At 48.9% G+C, this 23,995-nt stretch overlaps 3 protein-coding genes across 8 annotated transcripts in view; 1 reads left to right on the forward strand and 2 right to left on the reverse strand.

Moving 5' to 3' along the window:
- Window positions 1-15,823, reverse strand: LOC133143110 (rho GTPase-activating protein 44-like). 5 transcript variants are annotated; one of them, XM_061264870.1, is made up of 23 exons: window positions 15,711-15,823; window positions 15,294-15,383; window positions 14,282-14,673; window positions 9,410-9,449; window positions 9,201-9,320; window positions 8,948-9,024; window positions 8,748-8,859; window positions 8,483-8,559; window positions 8,283-8,400; window positions 8,136-8,204; window positions 7,988-8,069; window positions 7,754-7,881; window positions 7,534-7,645; window positions 7,367-7,448; window positions 7,210-7,290; window positions 6,636-6,749; window positions 6,098-6,189; window positions 5,842-6,022; window positions 3,720-4,208; window positions 2,954-3,060; window positions 2,492-2,875; window positions 2,311-2,347; window positions 1,338-1,478 (listed from the first exon to the last, which is right to left on the reverse strand). In XM_061264870.1, the coding sequence occupies exons 3-22, from the start codon at window positions 14,332-14,334 to the stop codon at window positions 2,340-2,342; spliced, it is 2,526 nt and encodes an 841-aa protein (XP_061120854.1). In that variant the 5' UTR covers window positions 14,335-14,673; window positions 15,294-15,383; window positions 15,711-15,823; the 3' UTR covers window positions 1,338-1,478; window positions 2,311-2,339. The 5 variants fall into 5 exon arrangements, with proteins under 5 accessions (XP_061120853.1, XP_061120856.1, XP_061120855.1 ...); XM_061264869.1 differs by lacking the exon at window positions 2,311-2,347 and having other exon boundaries at window positions 1-1,478; XM_061264872.1 differs by lacking the exons at window positions 2,311-2,347; window positions 15,294-15,383; window positions 15,711-15,823 and adding exons at window positions 4,888-5,079; window positions 5,334-5,351 and having other exon boundaries at window positions 1-1,478; window positions 14,282-14,932.
- On the forward strand, window positions 14,906-18,116 carry stx4 (syntaxin 4). The gene is made up of 10 exons (XM_061264873.1): window positions 14,906-15,123; window positions 15,741-15,845; window positions 15,921-16,020; window positions 16,115-16,189; window positions 16,355-16,425; window positions 16,524-16,632; window positions 16,719-16,792; window positions 17,055-17,192; window positions 17,278-17,388; window positions 17,457-18,116. Exons 1-10 carry the CDS (start codon window positions 15,094-15,096, stop codon window positions 17,532-17,534), a joined length of 891 nt encoding a protein of 296 aa, XP_061120857.1. The 5' UTR covers window positions 14,906-15,093; the 3' UTR covers window positions 17,535-18,116.
- Window positions 15,463-23,995, reverse strand: part of srcap (Snf2-related CREBBP activator protein) — a 21,644-nt gene continuing 13,111 nt past the window's right edge. Inside the window, exons 29-34 of one of the 2 annotated variants that reach the window (XR_009710361.1) lie at window positions 23,837-23,962; window positions 23,538-23,714; window positions 23,322-23,405; window positions 21,026-23,233; window positions 17,433-17,638; window positions 15,463-17,324 (exon numbers count right to left, since the gene is read on the reverse strand). Coding sequence is in view for 1 of the 2 variants with exons in the window: in XM_061264867.1 (XP_061120851.1) it covers window positions 19,274-23,233; window positions 23,322-23,405; window positions 23,538-23,714; window positions 23,837-23,962 (4,347 nt within the window). In the remaining variant the exon portion in view is untranslated. Of the gene's footprint in view, window positions 17,325-17,432; window positions 17,639-18,423; window positions 23,234-23,321; window positions 23,406-23,537; window positions 23,715-23,836; window positions 23,963-23,995 lie in introns of those variants that run through there. The other variant, XM_061264867.1, reaches the window with a different exon arrangement.

Genomic DNA, 23,995 nt, shown 5'->3' on the forward strand with positions numbered 1-23,995 from the left:
TCATTTTTCCATTTTTAATATCTGCTTCCAAATGAAATATCCAATGACCAAAAGAGACACGGACCCTCCACCACAAAACACACACAACCTGCCAGTTTTACATTCCAGTGAATCGCGTAAAACACAAACAACACAACATAAAGGCGGGTGATTATTTGAATTGTTCTACAGTAGGTTTAATCAAATATTGAAATTGTAAACATTGCAGATTAGCCGTCAATTCATATTGAGAATCGAGCTCTGGTCTGTTTTTGAACAATTCAGTCCCACTAATTTACATGTCCAAGTCAACATGTATTGTCCATTTCTTTTATCAAATAAATATTAAAATCAGCCCAAGGGGGTTAATTGTGTAAAACAATAGACTAATATGTGCTAATGTGAAAAATGGAGACAAAACAATGAGTGTTATCTTCATGTGTTCATTTCAATCCAGCCAGTATTTCTATACATCTACATATATATTTATACTGAAGTCCCTATATACATAGCATGTATGTACAACAACTTATTTACAGTCTTCTTTTTTTTTTTTTTGCGTGTGTCAAGTGAGAGATATATCTGGTCCCATGATTGAAAGCTTCTCCTTGCCCACATGGGTGTCAAGTAAAAAGCTTTTGCAAGAAATAGATCTGTATCATAAATACTCTGCTGAAAATAAACAGGATGCTTTGCACATCTATGCCTTCACATGTGGTCATCATCCATGTAGAAAAAAAGTGCATCCATCAACTGGGACAAAAATAGTAGGGCCCCCTCTTGGTGATGAGAGCATGTTTTCTTCTCGTTCACTTGAATGACCTTCTCGATCAAGTGTGGTGCGCAAGCTCCCTCTAGCGGTACACTAAGGAAACACTGATTTAAATGGTCAATCTGTGTAAGTTACAGCGTCTTAAACGTCTTTTCCGGATGTATTATGAGTTCTCCTGTCAATATAAAATACGATCTGATGTTTGATTGGAAATCATAAACTCTGCAAATGTACAGTATAGACAATAAATAGTTTTCACTCAATTAAATTTAACCACCAAGATTTTTTTTGTTTGTTATTCAGCTAAGTATCTACAACGTGCATGTCGGTTGATAATACGCACGCGCACACACATGCAGTGCACACTCAGGCTGATGTCCATGCCGAGAGGGGAATAGTTGTCGATATTCCTTGCAGAAGATTGGCGCGCTTGTGTGTTCCTTGTCTGGCGTTCAAGTCATCAAATAAGGCAAATAGAAACCAAAAAGAGAGGGGGGGGGGCAATCCAAATGCAGGAATACATTAGGGGAGAAGGAGGAAGGAGGGGAGAGGCTGCGGCGTCATAGGACCGTGCTCTCCGAATCCTCCCCCCCCTCCGACTCGGTGCTTCTGAGGCGGCTCGAGTCCAGCAGCGCTACCGAGTGCCTGAGGTGGGAGATGTGAGCCAAGTCCAGAAGGCTGTCCAGCTCCATGTTAATGACGGGAATATCTAGGTTGCAGAAGGAATCTGCAGGAGCAAGAGGAAAACATTTACTCATCATTCAGAGAGCCTTCAGGTTGGGATGCTGAGAAGATTCCAGGTGGGGGTTGGGGCCATGCTGGGCGAGGAGTGTGCGAGTCCAAATCAGGCATGGGGAAGGAAAATAATATCACAAGATGACCAGAGAACGTTTTATAAGGTTTCTACCGTGTCCCCTCATCCGTTATGTAAATATTTGATTTTATATATTCAAGACTGAAGAAATGACACTTGGCTACGAACGTCATAAAGTAGTCCAAGTACAGCTTGTACAACAATGTACATTTACTACTCCCTCAAAATAACTCAGATAGCCTAAACTGTCCAATTTGGGTCAAAGTGTCAACATTTTTAGGGGCCATGATTGTTTTTCCAGTATTGACTTAAAAACTGATGGGCATGGAGTTTAACAGCGCTGCATGAGTTGGAATGCTCGTCAATATTTCCGTGAAAACATCACAGAGCAGAAGGATGTAACTTTCTGTTATACAAGATGTACACCGACTACCTCGTAGCAAAGCCCAGTCCAACATGAAATAATATTCCATATATGCACACATGGAGGAGTGGGAAGTGGGAGGGAGGGAGGCGGTGGCAAAAGGTGGGAGTGACGCTCAAAGCTGGCAGCAGGAATTAGAGGGACCAAGCTGTGTTTAGCTTAGTTTCATTTTGTGCACCCATCGTGCCCGCATGAGCCATGCAAAATGGGCGCAACAAGACGTTGGCTCTGACTTATGGTGGTGGTGGGGGGGGGGGGGGTCGCCATGTGGCCAAGATGCAAGTTGGAGGGATGGTGGGGGTTAAATGAAGTCCTGCTTACCCTAAAAGTCCCTCAAACAATACGACGGCTCAAACGGCTGCAAATAATCAACAACAGTTTCACATCAGAACAGTTCAACCTGTTGAGTGGTCATCTAACACAAAATACCGAGTTTGACCCTTTGAGTTTTGATACTCTTGTAGTGGAGTTAAATCTTATTGAAGAAAATGACAGCTCGTACCTGTGGACATGCTTTCTCCAGGAGACAAACCATCCAGCAGGCCAGACGAGTGCTCCAGAGGCTGGGGGCTGGTGCCGGGTGTGGAGGGCGGCTGCGGCGGAGGCAAGCTGGGCCTCTGCCGGGGCGGCTTGGGCGTGGGCCGGACTTTGGTGAGCGTCCCGGCCAGCGAAGGCGGCGAGGACAGAGACGGCGTGCCGGCCATCTGGACGTGTCCCAAGGAGCCAATAGTGGCGTAACCCTGCGGGTAGCCGAAGCCGTATGGCGAAGGGGTGCTAGGGGGCGTGGGCGACAGGCTGACAGGAGACGGCTGGCCCGTGGATTGCTCCGACACAGCCCCTGTCTGGCTGTAGGGGACTTTAGGCGGGATTGGAGCAAGCTTCTTTGCTAGGGGATGAGATAAAAAAAAAAAAAACATCCAAACTTTGAGGTTAACTAGAGGCATATGTGATGACATCATCTTACCTCTCCGTAGCGTGTGCGGGCTGTGCTCAGACTGGCAGCTAGCAGAAAGTGTCCCCTGGAATCCCTTCTGCCCAATGACTGGAGACAGTTCCTTGTTCTTCAGGGTGCTGAAATGAAACAAAAAACATCTATTTAGACTTAAAGATGACCTCACCCATCATATTTGCACCCTGCATTATTATTACAAAAAGATCTCACACCTCAACTTACAGGATAGCCATAATGAGGGCTGAAGGGCAAAAAAGGCTGGACAGAAGTTTCCAGCAAATGAGGATGACTGCGGTGTTTCAAATTAGGGGCGGAGCCATGCAAATGAGTCTTTGACATTCACATGATACGACGTCACAACCATGCTTTCCTTATTTTTGCGTGTGTAGTGGTGGAGTCTCACACATGCTGATGTGACTCATCACCACCCACTTGTCATAATCAAAAAGTTCAAGCTTTTATTTTGGACCCAGGCCCAAAGGTAAGGTAGAAAGTAATTGGTTAAATATTTCTGAAATGATACAAGATCACTCTGCGGACCCCTGTTTTCTGCCCACACGTAATCCCCCTTTCATCACAGAAGGCTTTGACTCTTCCTTGTTGCCTAGCAACTGCCTCCTCCGCATTTCCTGGCAACCAGCACGTAGCAGCGATGACTTGCATTAAAGATGCATTGGATAACGGCAAAAAGAAGAGAAAAAAAAATGCTGCTGCTATCCCATCACCCACCTCTTACCTGTGTGGGGGGGTAAAAAAACAAGGATGTTCTTGCATTTACCTAGCGGCCTTGCGTCCTCGTTCTCGGCTACAGGTGGCCCAAGGAGGGGGGGCGGACAAGGGCGTGCCAGGGGGTTTGGGGGAGCCCAGGAATAAATCGTGGCGAGTAAGAACGAGCGGGGGTTTGATGTAGAGGGAGGAGCCGTTTGTGTCGGCAGGGGGCGCATGCAGGGGCTCGGCCAGGGAGGCCTGCTTGTGCAAGGGCGGGGAGCTTTGGGCTCGTGGGTTGGAGTTGATGTCAAGGGGCTGCGGGGACGGGCACAGGGAGTGGAGGAACGGGGGCGGGCTGTAGCCCGAGCGGCGGGGGACGGGCGACGGGCCCGCGGGCACGCATTCGGGACTGCGGGAGAGCGGGCGCATACCGGGGGGTGCTCGGGCGGAAAAGTGTTGGGGAGGGAGCGAGAAGGGTGAGGAAGACGGGTAAGGGGGGGGCGGCCTCTCCTCCTCGGGGGAGGGGTGAGCGTTACAGGCGTCCGAAGCGTCATCCGAGCTGGAATGATAAAAGAAATCTTTTACGGCGAGCGGGGAAGCTGTTGGAGAGGAGAAATGGGTAGGAAACATCACCCCATGGTGAGGAAGAAAAAAGAAGCGTCACCTCATCCACTGCAGAGCCTTGCGACAATGGAAGGTGAAGCTGTGAAACATGCGGGGGCTGACGGCCAAAAGACAACATGAGAGCGCCGCACGTGCAGCCGTGGCCCCTTTCACGCCGACGCAATTGGCACATCACGGGAGTACAGTTGCATCGCCGAGACTTGCGCTTCTTTTGACGTTATCTCGGTGCCGAGGAACTATGTTGATGCGAGAGGAGGAGATTGCAGCCTTCCCACGCACGGTTGCAATTTACTACTAATTCATTCATCTCTTAGCAGAGTTCTGGAATTTATTCGCCAATACGGACTTAAAAAAAACAAAATCCTATTATCGCAAACCTTGTACCATCTTGTGACATCTTACAATAGCTGCGTAAACACTCCACCTTAACGCCTCCAATGCGCAAATATGCTCGGAAGGCAGCGTGAAAGGGGCTAAAAAAAAAACATATTCAAGCATGTCTGGGGTCAAAGGTTAAAAAGTTGAAGGAAGATCTTTGGAGGGGCACTAGTATGCGGTCAGCTGCGGGGCGCAGGTTCGGGGGGGTGGCCTTGGGGGTGGCACAACAGCCTTACCTGGCTCGCTCGTTGTTAGTGGGAGGAGGGGTGGGGGAGGGCGACCCCGAGGGGGTTCCGGGCGGCTCGGGGGTGAGCGCGTCCGTGGGCGGGGTGGGCGCCCGCACGCTGGGGGGCGTGGATGTGGTTTTACGCGAGGACGACGAGCCCCTGCGGGACACCCAAGAGGTGTCCATCACCCTGACTCCCATGCTGTAGTGGGACACAGACGCACAGCCAATCACTGCAAAGGAGGGCTTGAGCTTGGGGGGAGGGGCTCGGTCACGGGATCAACTTCCGACGTAAGAACACGGATGTTTTAGGACTGGAAACTGTCTTCCCGTCGAATGACCCCAAACATCACAATGATGCAACTTGGATACACAACTTGGATAACGAGACCACCCAACACGGACACAACACACCGAGAATCCGTAACGAGAGGGGTGAAAGGGTGATTACGCTACCTCTGGATCTTCCTGATGCTGCATGGTTCAAATTGAGAGAAAGAAGTAGAATGAGGACACAAAGAAAGGTCAATCTGTGAAACTTGTGTTGGGGCTCAACAAAGTTGTTCTTAAAACAAATTCAATCCAAAACTGGTTGGGACGACTTCATAGAGGTGATTCATTCTTCAAAATAATATGAAGAAAAAGTATTAAAGAGGGCCAAATAAGTTGAACAATTTGAATGGATACAAAATTGATTAGTCGTATCACGCTCAGATACTTTCACGTCAAATCCTTTACAGCTAAGACTGCCGCTGGCTACGGATCAGAGCCGGGTCCGGGTTAATTAGCCGAGCTGCGCCGAGACGCCCCGGTGGGAGCGATAAGAGCTTTAAAAGAATGGTAGGAGGATCACAAAAAGGGAGAGAGACATAATCCTTTGTCACTTTTGACTTCAAGTCTCTTTCAGAACCACGAGCTATGTTAGCCAATTGGAGAGTATTTTTTTGAAAGCCAACAGTCCTACCCATCTTTCTTGTAGAACTCCAGCATCATGTTGTCGGTGGCCACGCTGAGGGGTCTGCGGCTCTGCTCGTTCTGCCGCCGCTCCATCTGCTCCATGTCGGGAGACGGCATGGAGCTGTAGTTGGCGTTGTGGTTGCTGTGTACCGGACTGCCGTAGTTGCCCGTCACGTTGAACTCAATTTCTGGTTATAAGAAAAAAGGAGCGTGGTTGATGGGAGCGTTGGAGATGATATTTGAGCAGGTGTTGAGAGCCTCACCTCCGGGGAAGAACCAGTCGGCGTGCTGGATGATGGGCTCGATGATGCCGACGATTTGCAGGGACACTGTGGTCATCATCTCCGTGATGTTGCTGCAGAGGACACAAGGTGAACGACTCGCACGATGTCTTGGACCAAGCTACCGAAACAGATTTGGTCTAAAATTGACAGTCGTTTTTTTTTAAGCCCAAGTATTTGTACTTGCCACCCTCTGCAGAGGAAACATTAGCAAAGCTGTTGCAGAGCTTGATAGATTGATAGCCGAGACATTTCGAAAGACGCCAGGGAGGGCGACTTCTTCTCAAACTGCTGCGTCACCATCGTAAACGGACCCCAGCTCGGAAACGGGCGTCCGGAGGTTTTTATCAGCACATCCGAAAGGACGATAACAAGTCTGAAAGGTGGTGCTACTGTCTTGAGACGTCACCGTGGGATTTGTAATTGTTCAAAATGACAAATATGGACGATCATTTTTAAATGAGGTCTAAAAAAAATGATTCAACTGAATATTTTCTTTGTAAATGTAACCTGGTCCTACCCGTCGCTGTGCGTCCACAGCAGGTTGGGCCCCAGCACGATGGCGATGTTCCCGGGAGTCATCTTGTTCACGTCCTGGTATTCCGTCAGTTTGGACAGGAACTTAATCAAATATCTGCAAACATGTGGCAGGAAGTAAGAGCAAGGTCGTCGTGCACATTTGCATAACCTACTTTTCTCATTTCTTCTTTTCCCGGCGGAGCCACAAGAAGAGAAACACGAGACTACTGAGCTGTACAAGTTTCCCGACAACCAAGTGGAGCCGCGTGTGATAAACTTCCATAAAAGCCTCCCAGAGATAAACACAACTCCCCATTTGAGAAGACCCTTGAGGACACAAAACTGGGCCAGTGGGCCGGCCGTGTGTGCTCGAGCGAGCATCAGGCGGCTTCGCTATGGTGAGCGACGCTGTCTGACATCTCCTCTGAGAAGAGGCGCTATAAATAAACTCCATTTGTAAAATGCGACAGATACGCCCACGCGTGCAGTTTGCGCTCCGTCTCCTCACTTTCATCACGGGCCTCCAGCAAATATCCATAAGGAGCCAACAACTTGAAGCCTTTTTTCAGTCTCACCTGAAGTTGTTGTTGCTGGCTGGCGGTAGTTTGTCACAAGCGCCGCGGAGAGCCTGCAACCTTTTGTCCTGGTCTGGGATACTGTAGGAAGCAGGAGCAAGTTAAAAAAATAATAATAATCACACAATTCCACCCCGTAGATGTGAAGGCTCCTTACTTTGAGGCCTGAATCCAGTCGTTGTAAAGCTCAAAGGTCATCAGGGGCTCGGGGAGCTCACGCAGGTAAGATTTCAAAGCGCCTACAGGACAAAGATGGAATTTACGTCAACGACCGTGCTCAAATAAAAACATTCAAGTCATGAATGTGGCAACGCATGAGCTCACCTGCGATGGCGTGCGGGTCGGCCGAGTACTCCTGAACGTCCAGCACGCCGCAGTCCAAAGACGCCTTGAGCTTCTTCAGCTTGGAGGCGGATGGAGCCACTCGGAACAAACCCTGAAAACACACCAGAGGGCACTTTTGAGCCTCATGGAGGTCATGTCAAATGATCTTGTGTGCGCGTGCATGACATCATCTCAGTTAGCACACGTGTGTGTGTCTGACCTCCTCTTCCATGCCGCACTCCAGCAGCATGGTGACACAGGCTTCGATGGGGAAAGCAATATCTCTCCCGCTGAGCTCTAAGTGCTCTTCCAGCGGCTTCCCGTAGCAAGGCTTCTCCGCCCACGACTCTGACAAAACACACACGCACACGTCAGATGCACAGTCAGCCATAATACAGTGTTCCCCACTATACTGCTGATTTTCCTATTTTTAAAAGCAGTGTGTGTTGTTTACCCTGATGAGCTTTAATCTGAGGCAGAATGTTCTGCAGCAGCTCCAGTGACTTCCTGTGGTACTCGGCCTGGACTTCAATCAGCTGCAGGACGCACAGCACGCGTCAGTACGCGTCGGCGTGCGCTACGCATTTTTTTTTTTTACATACGGTCTGGAAATAGCTTGCATAGTCGAGTTCTTTGGCCATGGAGCTGTACATGTCGGCGGACAGCTGGTCCTGGTGACGGCGAGCAAAAACAAATGAATATCGGGTCCATTTGAGAAGTCAAACATTGCGTCAAGGTGAAGCCCTGACCCGACAGATCTCCATGCGATTGGCGGCCTCCTCCATCTCCTCCCTCAGGTGCTCGGCCTTGCCGCCGCTGGGCTGCAGGTTGCTGGACAGGCCCGACGACTTGCCGGACTGATAGTACCTGTGGTTTCAACGCCGGGGATGGAAAGCATACTGAGCTCAGCTTTGTTTCTCACACACATCTACAATGGTGCAAGACTAACCGCGTGCGAGCGGAGTCCATATCCAGGACCAGTTTGGTTAAATGTTTCCTTTGTTTCTGGATGTTTGGGATTTCCACCTGAGGGAGGCAAGGAGAGTTGACTTTTGTTGTCAGCTGCGACACACACACACACAGCTCTCATGCGGATTCTTTTACAGGCATGCAGGTGTCACATTGAGGTAGAGCGGCAAACGCAAGGTCACAAGCATTTCATTACTCCCCCCCCCCCCTCCTCTCCTGCCAATTTTCAAGCGTGGCTATAGTACCTCGGCGAGGTCATATAGCGGGTCCATGACGTCTCTCTCGATGGTGCCTTCGAACAGGACGAGCTCCTGGGACAGTTTGTCCTGAGTCTCGCCGCACAGCTTCAGCATCTTCCTACGGCAGCAGAAGCGACGACGGCCATTTAGGACTGGGAGTATGCCAAGCACTAATAGCTTCGCCACCACCGATTCCGTGTGCTCACCCAAGCATAGTCTCGTCCCCGAGCAACGCCGCCCCCTCCACCATACATTGTGCTAGCGTCGCGAGAGGAAGTTTCTTCTACATGAAAACACAAAAAGGGATCACAATAATGACCGGCTTCACATGAGACTTGTTTTACTGCCGCTTCTCCTCTTCCTTCTGCACGTCAGTGCCACCTACTGGACTGGAGTCCAGCAGGTTTAATCTCAGGTAGGTCAATGAGGTCAATAAACAAGTGTGTCTTGTCTTCTCACCGACGGCGACCTGACCGACTTCTTGTCCACCTCCACATTCTGCTGACCCTGCAGACACGCCGCCAACTTCTTGTGGGTGCTGTGCGACACCTGCTTGACCAGCTCCAGACGCTTCTCCGCCTGACATGCAACAAAGAAGAAACTTACAATAAATGCATCAAATCATTTTCATTCATTTGAAATGAGCGCGTGTGTCCATTAGTACATACCTGCAGGAGGTCTTCGCTTAACACTTCGGTCTTCTCAGCCCTGCGAGGGAAGAAAGAAATTGTGAGTCAGGCTCAACTTGGATGGATATGGTTGCCATAGCAACTGGGAAACAAGCAGATATTACATGCATGTCACAATGCCATCCGCTGCATTTTTTATGAATATTGTAGGAGGCAAATGATTCATTGCTAGTTTCAGTGTTGACGCAGAGACTCGTGGGAAGCCCCCCTCCCACACACACACACACACAAGTCCTCAATGGAAAACCATGCATTCTCGCTGACGTCCGTCTGTCAAAAAGACGACTGCCTCAAGCGGCAAGCGATCAAGAAAGTCATCAGCCAGCCCACTTGGGTTCGTCCTTCCTCACTTTCTGTCCGACATAATATTTTTAAAAAAATAGCAAACTCACAGAAGTGCAGCTCGAGCCCTGCTCATCCGTAGCTTTCGCTTCCACATGCCCTCACCAGTAGGTGGGACAGCAACTGCTTTCAGGCCCGTCGAGGCATCAAGTAAGGAGGAGGAGGAGGAGGAGGAGGAGGAGGAGGAGGAGGAGGAGGAAGCATAGGGAAGAAAGAATGAAACCTGACTATCTGGTCCTTTCACGTTACCTCATCAGCCATCAATCAATCTGCCACCCAATGGACATATTTTTGTGTGTACATATGCTAGCCAGTGTTAGCATGCACGTGTGTTAGCGTGCGTCTACTTCGTCCACCTCCTCACAGACACACAATGTCAGGATTAGCAGTGATGTGACTAATAGGTCTTTCAATCTGAGCCCATTGTTAACCAGCCAGTGGTCTCCATGGCAACCGCAGAGCGGGAGGAAATACTTTGTGGGATGATGTCACCGACAGGCAGGCAGAATAGTAGTAGCAGTAGCAAGTGCAATATTAAGACTTCTAAAAATTGATTTGGGGCAAAACTAGCGCATCCCCTTTGCCCCCTGCACTGGTGCTGCTGGTACTGTACTGGTATTGCATGACAAACATAGGGGTCACGTGATAATCAAACCCGGCCCGGAGCTGGAGCTGGCCCAGAAAGAGGAGCTCATGAAAATGCTGCTCACGACCCAACGTTGCCCCCATCCCTCCATCCCCAAGGCCTCACTTCTCCAAACTCTCAGCACATAGACAAAGCGGGCTGCGCTCCAAATTCCACCGCCGTACCCCGACCCACTTTGGTGGCAAGACCCTTTTTAAACATGGCGTCCAATCATAGCTACCATCTTCCATTTCATTGCGTAGCTCACCTGCAACCCTACCGGATAAACGGAAAGTTTCAACTCCCCATCATGGAGCTGGTGAGTAAGTGCTGAGGTTCTGATTCTGACACAGAACTTGCTGCAGCAGCTCCAACTTAAAACTTTAATGTTTCTCTCAACGACAGCATCAATAATTCAGCCGGGCTAAAAATAACAACAACACTTCCACGCCTCTATTCAATACAGGAAGTAGGCAGCGTATAAAAATGTGCGGCTTTTAAATCTGGACTTTATCCCTCAAGGTTAAAAAAGAACAAATAACCACACTTTCTGACATTAATTAATAAGTGACAGTCAAAACGGTGTATCTCATGAAAGGCTTGTTTGTGGTTTGTTAATGACATTGTAACGTGCTTGATTTACAAACAAAATGTAAACGGGTGACGATTGACGAGTAGCTCAAGGTTGACATGTACTTAACTATGGAGGCAGGCGTCCGAAAAAAGCAAACATTCCAATTCCGTCCCCTAAAAACAGCAAAAATCTATTTTTAGAATATTTGGGGAAAAATAAATGCTCAATTTTTGACGACAGATCCTGATGTTACCCCCCCCCCCCATTTGACCCCATCAAGCAGGTGTGTTGCAAGCACAAAGTATCACTAAGCAACATTTTCAAGGACTCTCTCTCTCTCTCTCTCTCTGCTCCTCTCTCTCTCTCTCTCTCTCTCTCTCTCCTTTTGTGTCAAGGCAGCTCAGCATGTTTGGTGAAGTAAAGAGAGAGGAGGATTCTGTGCGTTTTTCAAAGCGCCAACTGCCCTCGGGCTCCCTCTCAGCTCCTCTGGGTCCGCGTGGACTCGTTACGGCGAGCTCCCAATAAAGCAGCGGGCGCCATTTAAAGCAGGGAGATATTTACGGCACTCCCCCGCAAGGCCTCTCCTCCTCGTTACGACCCACATTCCTCGTTCCTCGATGTTATCAGGAACGTGTAGATTTTGGGGCCCCCTTGCTTGCCTGAAACTTATGAAAGATGGAAAAATCGAGAATATGTCACGATAGAATCGAATTAATGGCAGCTAATTAATACAAGTACAAATTGTGTCAACCCTTATGCTACTTTACAAATACATCCACAGTTGTTCCCAGACAGATGCCCTCATCAGTCCTGAGAAGGAACGAGGCGGACGGTGGGAAAGTCCACTGAGCTCTGACTCATCTGAGCCTGACTCACACGAGCCGGCATTCTGGGACTTGACTTTCTACAGATCGTATCGTGTAAATGAATGATGATAGTACATAAACATTGCTCGTGAGCAAAAGTCAAGCATTTTTCTTGGAATAGAATTTTCGGCGACCAACGTAAATTGTAATATTAATATAGCTAAGTGCTACAAGAGACACCTTTGCAATCTGACACATTTGGAGCCGACTAGCTACGGGTGTCGCCCACGCGTCATGTGATGAATGCCCTTGGGTCGACTTTCATCAGTCGACCATCTCAGTATAAAACCACACTAAGACGTGGACATGGGGAATCACATAGATAGCCGTTGCCATGGTCACAAGAGGCCACAACCGTTGCCATGGAAACGCCTAATCGAGGTCACGCATTGCAAGACTCGACAAAGGCCGCCCTGATTGTTGCAACAGCTCTAAATAAAAGATGCAGCTGCTTTTCGACATTCCTCAACAAAACATTTCGGAGGCGGTCCTCATCAAGGGTCTCCTAGCGTGTGATGTCATTTCCTGTCACGTCTGTGGTCTCAAGAGCGCGCCGACAGTACAGCTGGCTGGCTAACGTCACCTCGAGACGACCGGGCCCCGGTCGCCACGGCAACAAAGGCATGTTCCGCCACAGCTGCATCAGACACACAGTCGACACGCTCGAGTTTTAAGGCTCGCGTTGGAAGGTCACAAGTCACCAGAGTGCAGATGTTTCTCAACAACACTACAGGAGAGCACACATGCACGAATAGATCACGACTTGAAGGGAGTAATAGAATGTTTGTCATGAAGCTAGCATGCCAGGTCAATTTTGGAAAGTTAACAGAAAATCAAAATAGCAGAATAGCCTAAATTGAGACTCAAATGGATTCTGTTTAGGAGGTCGCAATGTGAAGAATAGCACCAAAAAAATGGAGCCATTAAAGGAAAAAGTAATTTCAAGTTGTGTCTTCACTCACAGGAAGGGGCAACCGCTAATGACTTTAAAATGCCATACAATTTCTCCATTTTTATAGCCTGCAGGCTTCAATTGGTTCATCAAAATAGTCATTTTTGTACTCTTACTCCATGCTTCATTAGGTGTACTATGCGGACAAAATAATTACCAAGACGTCCAAATCCACAAATCAGTATTTTGTGCACACATTATACCTCTTTCGTGACAACAAATTCCTCACGTCATACTTTCCGTCTCCATCTTTCTCTTGATGGCATCGTTGCCATGGAAATAGTGAATGAAGTAAGAAGAAGACTCGTCATCCTCCGGCACTCATCATCCCCCCCCCCCCCCCCTCTTTGGCTTAACACTTTGTCGCTCAGTCACACAGTCTAGGCAGGATTAACGCTGCACGCTTGCTGTTTTGGAGATGAGCTGAACTGCGTCTGAACCTCTGGCGACCCACATCTGGATTGGAGCGACGCCATTGGGGGGAACAAGTTTAGGTGGGGAAAAACATGGTGGTGCTAAATAAATGCAACAAACTCTTGGTAAGACAAAAGCATGATGATGAGTTTCTGTGCTTCACTAATATCTTTTCATTCAGCGCCACTGTCTGCAGGCCGGCGGTCCCGGCTTCCGTTTGAACAAACACAGCTCGTTGGTCAATGAGAGGCGACAAGTCGACCCACTTTCTTACTGTGTGGTCGACACGTGCTCCAACAACATGCAGGCCTGTTCCACACCTCTACTATAGTGGAAATTGGGCAAATGTAAAACCCACAGAAACTAAAAGATTTCAGGGGGCACCATGGAGATCCAGGTTGTTTTCCACAGCAAGACAAAAAAAAAAGAAGAAGACAGGTAGGAAATGGCAAGTGTTTCTATACTTTGTGGATTTAGGCAAGATGAATCACATCTCTCATCAAGCGTGACGTGTCGCAGTGTTTAACTGGTACGGCCACAAAATACTTGGACAGCCGGTTCAAGTCGGCGATTAAAAAAGCTTTTCTGGAATGCAACAACTGAAGAAAAAACAAAATTGCATTTTGTCTGTTGGTACCAATCTAAACAACAGCAAAAAGACGCGTTAACTTCATAATCTACAATGTCGCAACAATGATGCACATTGGAAAACGTAAGAAAAAATACTACAACGGAAACACTTGTATGACACATGTCGAATATCATCAGTCACAATTTCAAACGCACATACAGTCATTTAGGTACACCATCTAATGAGAGCCAATGACAAAAACAATGTTTTCTTTTGAACGACTATAGTGAACGTCATCAAATGTCCTCAGTGGTGATTGTCAGATCAATACGTGACAGCCATGCTAGTGGGACCATCCACCCCCCACCCCCACTTATCACTGCAGGGTGCCGAAAGGGTGGGAGGATGGGGGGGGGGGGGTGCCCAGTCATCCACGGGCATCATGTCCGCGCCTGTGCGTGTACGCCCACGCCATCAATCACACGACCTCCATTCATTGCAGCTTACCTGCCCACTGTTTGGTTGGCGAGCTGCCTCATTCGGTTGAACTGCTTCTTCATCTTGTCGTCGTCTTCTGCGCCACACAAGCTCCGCGGGGTCTCATGGATGACGTCCGCCGCTGTTACATCCACGCCGAGCAACCGCTTCTGGCTTCATTGCAGCAGCGGCGACGAAGGACGACGACGCGGGCGGACGGCCGGCGTGTGTCCGTGGGTCGCCTCCCTCACTCGCTGCTCCCGAGGTGTTCACGGTGGTGCTTGTCGACCGAATTTGGACGTCCGTGCTCGGCCACTGACAGCTCTCGCTCTCCCTCCCACTTGCGCTTGACGCTGGTGCCGCGGTGCATCATGGGAGGTGCAGTCCATCAAATCATGAACGTTCAGTTGAGCCCAGTAGCACTGTCATTGAAAGTGTCGAACAAAACATTTGTCTTAATAAATACATATAAACTTTGAGATGTCATATCCAGGTCCAAAAAGTAGAAACCCTGCCAAATATTGGGTTTTAGTCAAAGGTGCTTATTAACCGACGGTTAAACCGGTTCAGAACAGGTACTACACTCATTTGTGTATGGTGAAATTACACTGTTGCGCCGCTAGACGGCGCTAATGAACCAATCGTTCGTCTCTGATAATCAGCGGAGGTGAAGAAGAAGAAAAACCGAAGCCCACAAGTAAACTTGTTGAATGACAACCAAACTATAAACTTTTCCACATTTTCATCGCTGACGTTACTTCACCCCGCTGACAAGTCAACACACTTCGGCGTACAGCTGCGGCGTCTCCGGCATTACTCTGCGCGGTTAGGAGCCAACGAAAATGCGGGATCGAACTAAAGATTTGGGCAACGTAAGTGTGAGAAATACTACTGGACTGCAGGAGTGTTTAGCATTAGCACGCTAGCATGCATTTTAGCAGCCAATCGAGTAACGGTCGCACATTTTATCTTTCACCCCGCGACAACTTTCCCATTGGGACACAATCGAAATGCGTTTGAAATGCCCTTAAGATAATTTGACCTTTAGTTTTGTCTCGACGTCCGCTTTGGGCGTTGTTTTATCGGCGACTTCCGTTGGAGGATGTGCAAGGGCAGTAGGACAGTCGTAGTTCTGTATCAAGGCACATCATGATTTGCATACGAAAAATCTAACGGCACACAATATACGTCACAAAAACTGGACATTCGGGTTAAACGTACTTTTTGATATGTAATGGAGAAGCTCATACAATTATGTCACTTTAGACTGGGGCAATATTGCAAATACAGTATTTTGATGTAAACAAAAAACTTACGGTCAATTAACCCTGCAAAATCGAAACAATTTTTACACACAAAAAACCCAAACTAAAATTAACCCTGCAAAGTTTTAATTTATACACAACCCTGCCTAAAAATCAAATAAACTGCAAATTCTTAAACAACTTTGTTGTCTCACTCTGGCCGTTTTCTTTTTCCATGTTCGCAGAAAGGCAATGCTTCAGACGATGAGGATGAGGGCAAATCGCTGATGATCAAACCTGGAAGCTCCTCAGCCAAGGAGGAAAAGGACAATGAGAGTTTCCTTAAAAAGGTGAAGACAATTTTTCATGAGATTGTAAGTGACTTAGAACAGTGGGTCTTAAACTGGGTTGTTTGTCGTGTGCAGGCACAAGAAATCCACGAGGGTCTCTTCAGCCTGAAGAGAATGGTGTGCGATCTTGAGAACAAGCAGAAAACGGTTCTGGGCGTGGCGCTGCCAGAAGAGGGTGAGATGTGCTTGTTGTGTTTTTATGTGCAATGTGTCTAATGTACACAAATTAGACACAACTTTGTTTCTAAGGCGCGGTGTCATCTTTACAGGTATGAAGAAAGAGCTGCAGACGCTACGAGACGAGATCAAGACGCTGGCCAGTCAAGTCCACAAGAAACTGAAGAGTAAATGTCACACTTGAAATTAACTGGAGTTAAGAGGTTTAAGTTTCTCAGATGACATGCGCTGCTTCCATTAACAACATGGCCACATTCAGGAATCATTTTATCAGAAAATTTGAGATGGGTTTTCTCCCTGTGTCCGATTGACTGCTTGTTAATGCAACGCAGGCATCGAGTCCAAGAAGGGAGACGACGATAGCAAATATGTGTCCGTCAATGCTCGCATGCAGCGAACACAGGTGATGCCGTGCATTATTTTTTTTTTTTATTATTATAAATCTACTCCTAAGCATTTTTTGAACTGAGATTTCCTCTCCATATCTTTCTGTGTGCACAGCACGCCATCCTGTCCAGGGAGTTTGTGGAACTAATGGGCCACTGCAACACCATCCAGGCACAGTACCGAGACCGCAACGTGGAGAGAATACAGAGGCAACTCCGAATTAGTGAGTTCCACGTATTGTGCCACCTCTCGGCCGCTATTAGTGACTCATGAGATTATTTAATAAACAACTTTATCTTGTTTTTATAGCTGGCACAAAAGTGACAGACGAGGAGCTTGATTCAATGCTGGAAAGCGGCCAGACAGACGTTTTCACGCAAAATGTGAGTATGGGATGAATGTGTTGAGAATTTATGTATAATAAATTTTATATTAGTTATTATTATACTACCGATGTAATTTATTGCTCGTTTGTTAAAAATGAAAATATGACATTTAAAATCCCAATATTTGGGAAAAGAAATCCCCCCTGGATTATTTCTCAAAATCGTATAATGTATGAAATATTTTATAGGTATCATATTGGCAAAAATATTTGGATCTGTCTCTGTATTCCTAAAACCACGTTTTTTATTTGTGGGGCAGATCCTGAGCGACGCCAAGGCGACCAAACAAGCACTGAACGAGATCGAGTCACGGCACGACGAGATCCTCAAGCTGGAACGAAGCATCAGAGATCTTCATGACATGTTTCAGTATTTGGCCATGGAGGTGGAGGCTCAGGTGTGACATTCAACTTCTTACACACACACAACTCAAACACTGTACATTTCATTTAAAGTGCATGTAATTACCTCGTGTCCCGCAGGGGGAGATAGTGAACCAGATTGAGCACAACATCAAGCAGTCATCCAACTATGTGGAAAAGGCCAAGGACAACACAGAGAAAGCAGTCACGTATCAGCAGAAAGCACGCAAGGTAATGTTGCTTCCTGTTTACTCGAGAGGAGGGGGCACACTTACACGACACTTTTTACTCTCACGCAGAAAAAGATCTGGATCGCAATCTGCTTGGCCGTGGTCATCATCATCCTCGCCATCTCGCTGGCCGCCACCTTCTCCTGACGCAGACGGCCACCTGAAGCACTTTCTCCGGCTAAGCTGAGAATGTGCCCAGCGCCTCACGTTTGCCTCTCTAATATAGTCGGCCTTCCCGGTGTCGCTCGTCCCTGTAAAAAAATTTCAATCCATCAAGAGCAGGACTGTTAAACCCCCCCCCCCCCCCCCCCCTTCCCTGAATCAGACTGGAGCCTGACCGGTGTTGATCGATCAGTACTCAGGAACTTTTTTTTTTTTTTAATTGTACATACTGTAATGTATGGTGCTGTTCACACAAACTTTTTAAAGCAAACTGCCTTAGTGTGTAAATACAGATGTTTGTACATCCACCACCCCCTTTAATAGCATCACGGACCAGCTTTTGTATTTCTCACTTGAACTTGGGACGTGTGAGGAGCACATGAAATTCTTCTTAAATGTCTCATTGTGCACTGAAACGGTCTAAACTTTTTTTTTTCCTTCCTCTGCTTAGTCAAACTCAAGATGCAATTGCATTGAAACAAGTTGGGAGTTTCATTTTGGGAAAAAAACCAAGTATTGAATTGTATCACTGTTGCTTTGGTCTTAAAATAAAATGCTGCCATCTTCTGTAGTTTCTTGTCATTCAACGAGAACAAGAGTACAGGTGCCCACAAATGTAAACCTTGCTAAAATAATACAAACTTTTTGACATTTAACATTTTAGAGTAATTTGATTATTTATAACAAAATGAAATAGTAAAAAAATCCACATGTGACATCTTAAAGCAAATATTCAATTAGTTGTATCGAATGCCTGACCCATCCCTTGCATAAAGTACTAATTAATTTTCAAGTTCAGTACAAAATACACAACCTAGTCTGAAAAGGAGTAGAAAGAAAACCTTAGTATTGGGGGGGAAAAAAAACAAAAATACATTTTTGGTCTTTTTATTCAATAGTAACTGTCTTAATTGTTCAAGTAAAACAATGTGGAATTATTACAAGGGATTGAAGGAATGCAACAAATAAATTTACAACCCCCCCCCCCCCAAAAAAAGACCATCACCGAAACTAAATGAACCGTCCTGCACCCTCAATCCCACACCCAAAAATAAATTCCATCACTGGTCACCTTCCATTCACACATTTGTACTCTTTGTACTTTACACAACAAAGACGTGACAAATAAATCAATTTGGTAGTACGCAGAGAGGGTTTCTTGATCATTCCCAATTTTTTTTTCTTGTTTTGATGAGGTGGGAGGGGGGGGATTTTTTTTTCACAAGAGAGAAACGCTCAACACTCCATAATCAAGTGCTCCACAAGGCAGACAACTCCGATGGGAACTTCTTCACAAGGCCCAAGAGGCACTGACGCACTAGAAACACTACAGTAACTTGGCCTTGGGGGCTGCTGGGACCACATCACACATCTTTGCTGTGATGAGATGAACCGAAGATGGGAGAATGGAAAAGAAGTGAGATGTGCAAATCAGAAGACCAGAGAAAAAGCAAAGAAGCTCCAGCTAGAATCCATCTTTGCAAAACTTCTTCAGTCCTGAAATGATGACATTACACCGCGTACACGCTTCGCCTCCACTCGGCCTGCTCTCAATGTGGATCTTTTCTACCCAGTCCGGCCCCCCTGAGCCGCTCCCCGGCCATCTTTGCGTGTATAGGAGGGGGAGAGGGCCTAAGATGCCGGGAGGTCCCTGGGCTTATGCGGAAACCCCGAAGGTCCGGACGCGCTCTGTGTCGACACCTCATGTTCCAGGGCTCTGGCGCTCATGTCTTGTTGTGGCGTTGCTGGTTGGCTGAGGATCGCGTGCTGGCCGCAGGGGACCGGGCCTGGACGGCCGCCGCTGCCGCCACACTCCTCAGGACGCGGTCCGGCGTGCCGTCTGCCCCCAAAGCGCCCGCAGCCTCCTGTGATAGCCTCTGAGATTTACGGCTGCTTTTTCGAAGTGCATGCCGCTCGACGCTGCGGTCTTGGTCACTGCCAGAGGAGGCGGCGCGAGAGCTAGCCCCCTTGCGGTCCGTGTTCCGGGAACTGACACTGCGGGCTCGCCGGCTGCTGTCGCTGCTGCTTCGACTTCGGCTACTTTGTGGCCGCCCGACATCTGCCCCGACGCCACTGCTGTTGTCAGACCGCCCACTATCCGGCCGCTCGACGTCCACCTCACCGTCGCTACTGCATGCGCTGCGGCCCTGCGCCACCTCCCTGTCGCCCTCCTTCGCCTTTGCCACCTTTTGACTCCCGGCATCCTTTTCATCCACTTTGGGTCTCTTGTATTCAGGCCCCTCCAGAGGGGGCACAAGGGACCCCGGGCACTGCCTGGTGGAGCGAGGCACGGAGCGACTCGCCTGATTGGGCGTCGAGGCTTTGCTATCACTTTTACTTTTGGTAAAAGAATTGTTTTGAAGAGAATCTGTGACAGTTTTACTTTTGGATTTTGGGTTCTTTTGGTCAGGAGACGCAGCAGCGGCAGCATTCCCTGCTGCTTTAGGGTCCTTACGGGGGGTGTGACCAGGGGTGTCCACCCTTCCTTTCATGGCGAGAAGCTTGGCGGCTGCATTGAGTGCAGAGCACCGCTTCCCCAGGACTTCAGGTTCCGGATGCTGTGGGGTCACGCGGCTAGCGGCAGCTTTCTTTTCTCGAGAAGACCCTGCTATTCTCCTTTTGATCCTCGCGGACGAAGAGTCGCTGCCAGAATCACCGCCAGTGGATGTGTTGGCATTACTGTCGGAGCTGAGGGCGGGCTTCCTCTCCCGACGCTTGCTGCTCTGCCCCCTGACTTTGTCCTGGTTCTGGTCCCAGTCTGGCAGCTGGTGAGTCAAACGGCACTCCTTCTCCCTCTCATCGTTGTCTGAGTCACAGGAGGACGAAGAGCCGGATCTTCCTTGAGATAAAGCAAGGTCCCGCTCGCTTTCGTCCTCTTCCGGTTTGCCTGCCGTTGCCGTATCAGAGGTGACGTCCACTCGCTGCTTCTTGGTAGGATGTCGGTTCTCGTACGTCCTCTTGTGGTGAGCGTGACGAGTGAGAGTGGACGTGGAGCAACTGGACGAGGGCGACGACGAGCAAGCAGACTCCTGGCTGCTCTGACGACTGAGGGATCTTTTCGGAGTCTTGAGCTCCTCACTGGGTTCCTTGACTCCACTCTCAGGAGAGGAGGCCCTTTTGTCCCCCTCGGCCACTTGGTTTTCTTTCTCAACGGGCTCTGCCTCGTCACAAGTCTCCACCTTTCTTCGCTTGATATCCAGCTGTGTGTCCTCTTCAGCCTGAAGACCACCCGCCTGGCCTTGATTCTTTTCAGACAAGGGTGGGGTTGACTCTGTACGAGAAGGGTTCTTTGCAGATTTGGACGAAGAAGGGGCTGCACCTAAGGTTTCCGCTTGTGACAAAGTGACCGCGGACGTTTGAGGAGCGAGTGCTGTCGTCAGTGGCGTGGCCGAGACTTCTATGTGGGCCGCGCTCGTCTGTTCTTCGCTGGGTGTTGTGCTACTTGTGGGAGACGGAGTGACGAGTTTAGAGCCTACCTTGTCAGATGAAGCAGCAGAAAAGTCATCCTGGGAGGTCGAGGTTGTGACTGTGCCGGTGAATGTAGAATCTATGGTGATCGCTGCTGCTAATGGAGTGAAGGTTGGTGAGAGTGGAGCCGATGTTGGCAAGGTTGGATTTGCAAGTGGCTCGGTTGTTGACGGCTCCGCAGGGTGCTGTCCGTCAACTGCACAGGCTACACTGACCATTGCCGACGTGGGTTCGCTGGTCTTTGACTGCGCAGACAAATGTCCAATCAGGTCTGGTTCTGTGTCCTCCGCTTGGCTTGATGAGATGGGTGAATCGTGGTTGAAGGTTTCTGTAGTGTTGGCTGGCAGATTGGTAACAGTGGCTGCCTCCCGCTCTGATGTCGGGTCTGCCGGTGGTGGTGATGGACAGCAAGCAGATGAGGTCGCACCAGTGGTGCTTTTGGCAGAGTCCGGTTCTTTTGATGGCTCGGATGGAGCATCAGATGATCCAGCATATACTGGCGTGAGATGAGGTGACAAGACCAGGCTCACAGATGGTGATACACTTGTGGTACTTTCAGGGATGAGGACAGTGGAAACCTCATTTGGAGTCGCCGATATAGTGTCTTTGTCCGCGGATGGGATGGAGACCGGATCAGAGGAGGCTACCTGAGGTTCTGGTGCAGCATCAGTTCGGACTGTTGAAATCGAGACTGAAGAGGACGTTTCATTTGTAGGTATTGTCGGCAATGCAGCTTCCACAGTTTTTGAGTCCGTTTCTTCAGCTTTGGCAGACAGGATTTGCTGATGCGTGTTGTCCGACTTCAGTGGATCGGGATCGGATTCAATGGAGTCATATGCAGCAGGGGTCACTTTTTTAGATTTGTGTGAATCTGAAACAAAGTCTGGAGGATTCATGGGGTCTTTTCGGGGTCGACCCCGCTTACGCTTCGGGGAAAGGCTTCCATCCTCACACGGTGAGACGTGTTGCGTACGAGGAGGAGATGCTGTAGTGTTGGGATCGGGAAACTTGGAGGGACATTTAGGGGGCCGGCCCCGCTTTCTTTTTGAGGGCGTCTCAAGGGAATTCACACTGGTCTCGGGGGAAGTCTCTTTACTCAGCGGAGAGTCCGTTTTCTTGTGCTGGTTCTTCCCTCGACCCGCATGCAGATGCTCTCCAAGCTGAGCCGCCATGCGAGATTCCGTTTCCAGCCTACGACGCACCGGAAGATTCCTCAGCACGGGCATGTCCGGGGACAGGTGGGGAGGAGAATATGGAGGATAGGCTCTGACGGGCTGGAGGTGCACAGGTGGACTCGAAGTAGAGTCTTGGTCTGGGCAAGATTTGGTCAAAGTGTCTTTCAAGCTGCTGTCAGAGACCAAAGATGGAGTGTCTTTATTTGGCTCCTCGCTTGAGTTCTCCTCCACTGACACTTCCTCTGAAGAGGCTCCAGCTCCACTTCCTCGCCACCTCTTCTTCCTCGGCTCTTTATCCTCCACCACAGTGACGAGTCGACCCGGAAGCTTCCGCAGGACTTTGGCTGACGTTGAATCATCCACAAGGCCCTTCAGGACTTCATCGTCGGCGGACTGGCGCTTGCGAGGTGAGCGACAGCTGGTGGAGGGAGGAGACATGGCGCTTTGGTCTTTAGCCTCATCATCTTTTGCTTCATGGTCCAGCGGACAGACGGATTCCAGCGAGGACTCAGAAATCCCGCTTTCCTCTTTGCCTCTCTTCGTAGTCTTGCTCTCAGTCTCTGCCGCACTCTGCTGCTTCCCTCCGAGGGGCAACATTGAAGGGGAGGAAGGCACTGGACTGGTCGGAGTCTTGATTATGACGGCCTGCTGGTCTACGGCGTGAGATGACGAGGCTTTGGAAGATTTGGAGGGATCCTGCAGCCTAGTTGTCGGTGTCTTTGGAGGGTCTGGGCGAGACGAGATACTAGAGTCTTTGGCAGGGGGGCGTCCTCTTAAACCAGCACGGGCAGGCACTTCTCTATGTGTTGTGGGCTCGGGCTCAGTTTCAGGCGAAGCCCCACGCAGACGACCACTAGTTCTTGTTGAAGTGACAACCTTCGCTTTGTCCTTGGGCTTACGTCCACGTCGTGCGGGAGCAGGCTGAGCGGGCTCCGCAGAGGCTTGAGCCGACAAAGCCTCATCTTCATCAGAGGACGCATGCAGCCGGAGGCCGCCCTCCTTGGCCTGGTCCAGACCCTTTCTGGCAGCTTCCACTTGTTCCTGACAACACAGAAAAGATCCCATGTAGAAACTCTCGTTCAAACTCAAGTGCTGGGAGCCAGTTTCCACCAGGCTACCCAAGACTTACCTCCGCTTGTTTCAGTTCTTCTTTGCAGACGTCTTCCAAGGAAGCTTCCAGAAAGTTCATAGCGTAGCGCTCAATAGGAGTGAGCTGGAAACATTAAGATGATAATTGGGATGTTTAGGAAAAAAAGTAACAGGTGTAAAATCATTTTTTTAGGGGCAAGAATCATTGTTATTATTGTTATGTGAATACAAGCGGTAATGTTACATGACAATTCACCTGTTCCACCAGAGCGGCTATTTCCTGCTCCGCTTTTGAGAGCTCCTCCACTTCTTCCTGCTCGCCTGCGTCGTCCAGTGGAATGTTCTCGTTGAACTCTGCCAGCTCTGCCACCTGCTCGGCTTTGGCTTGAGAGGCGGCCACGATGTCCTCCTCGTCTTCCGCACGACAAAGCGCCTGCAAGATGGTTGTGCCACTTTGCTCAACGAACTCAACTTTGTTTATAAAGCACTCGAAAAAGAAGCATGTCGTCGGTCCTTGAGGTGGCACTCCTGAGGGTTAAGAATGACTAATCTAACCTGCTCCAAAATGGTGGTGCTCTGCTTGTTGCCAGCTTCCTCATCCTCAGCGTGAGGCATCGACACCTCCACGGCCGGCTCCCTCCTCTCACCATCGTTGACGTCAAACAGCTCACGGATAGTTTGCTGAGGAACAAAATCGGGCCACATTTACTTCGA

Source organism: Syngnathus typhle, linkage group LG18 (genome assembly GCF_033458585.1).
Source record: "Syngnathus typhle isolate RoL2023-S1 ecotype Sweden linkage group LG18, RoL_Styp_1.0, whole genome shotgun sequence".
NCBI classification, from domain to species: domain Eukaryota; kingdom Metazoa; phylum Chordata; class Actinopteri; order Syngnathiformes; family Syngnathidae; genus Syngnathus; species Syngnathus typhle.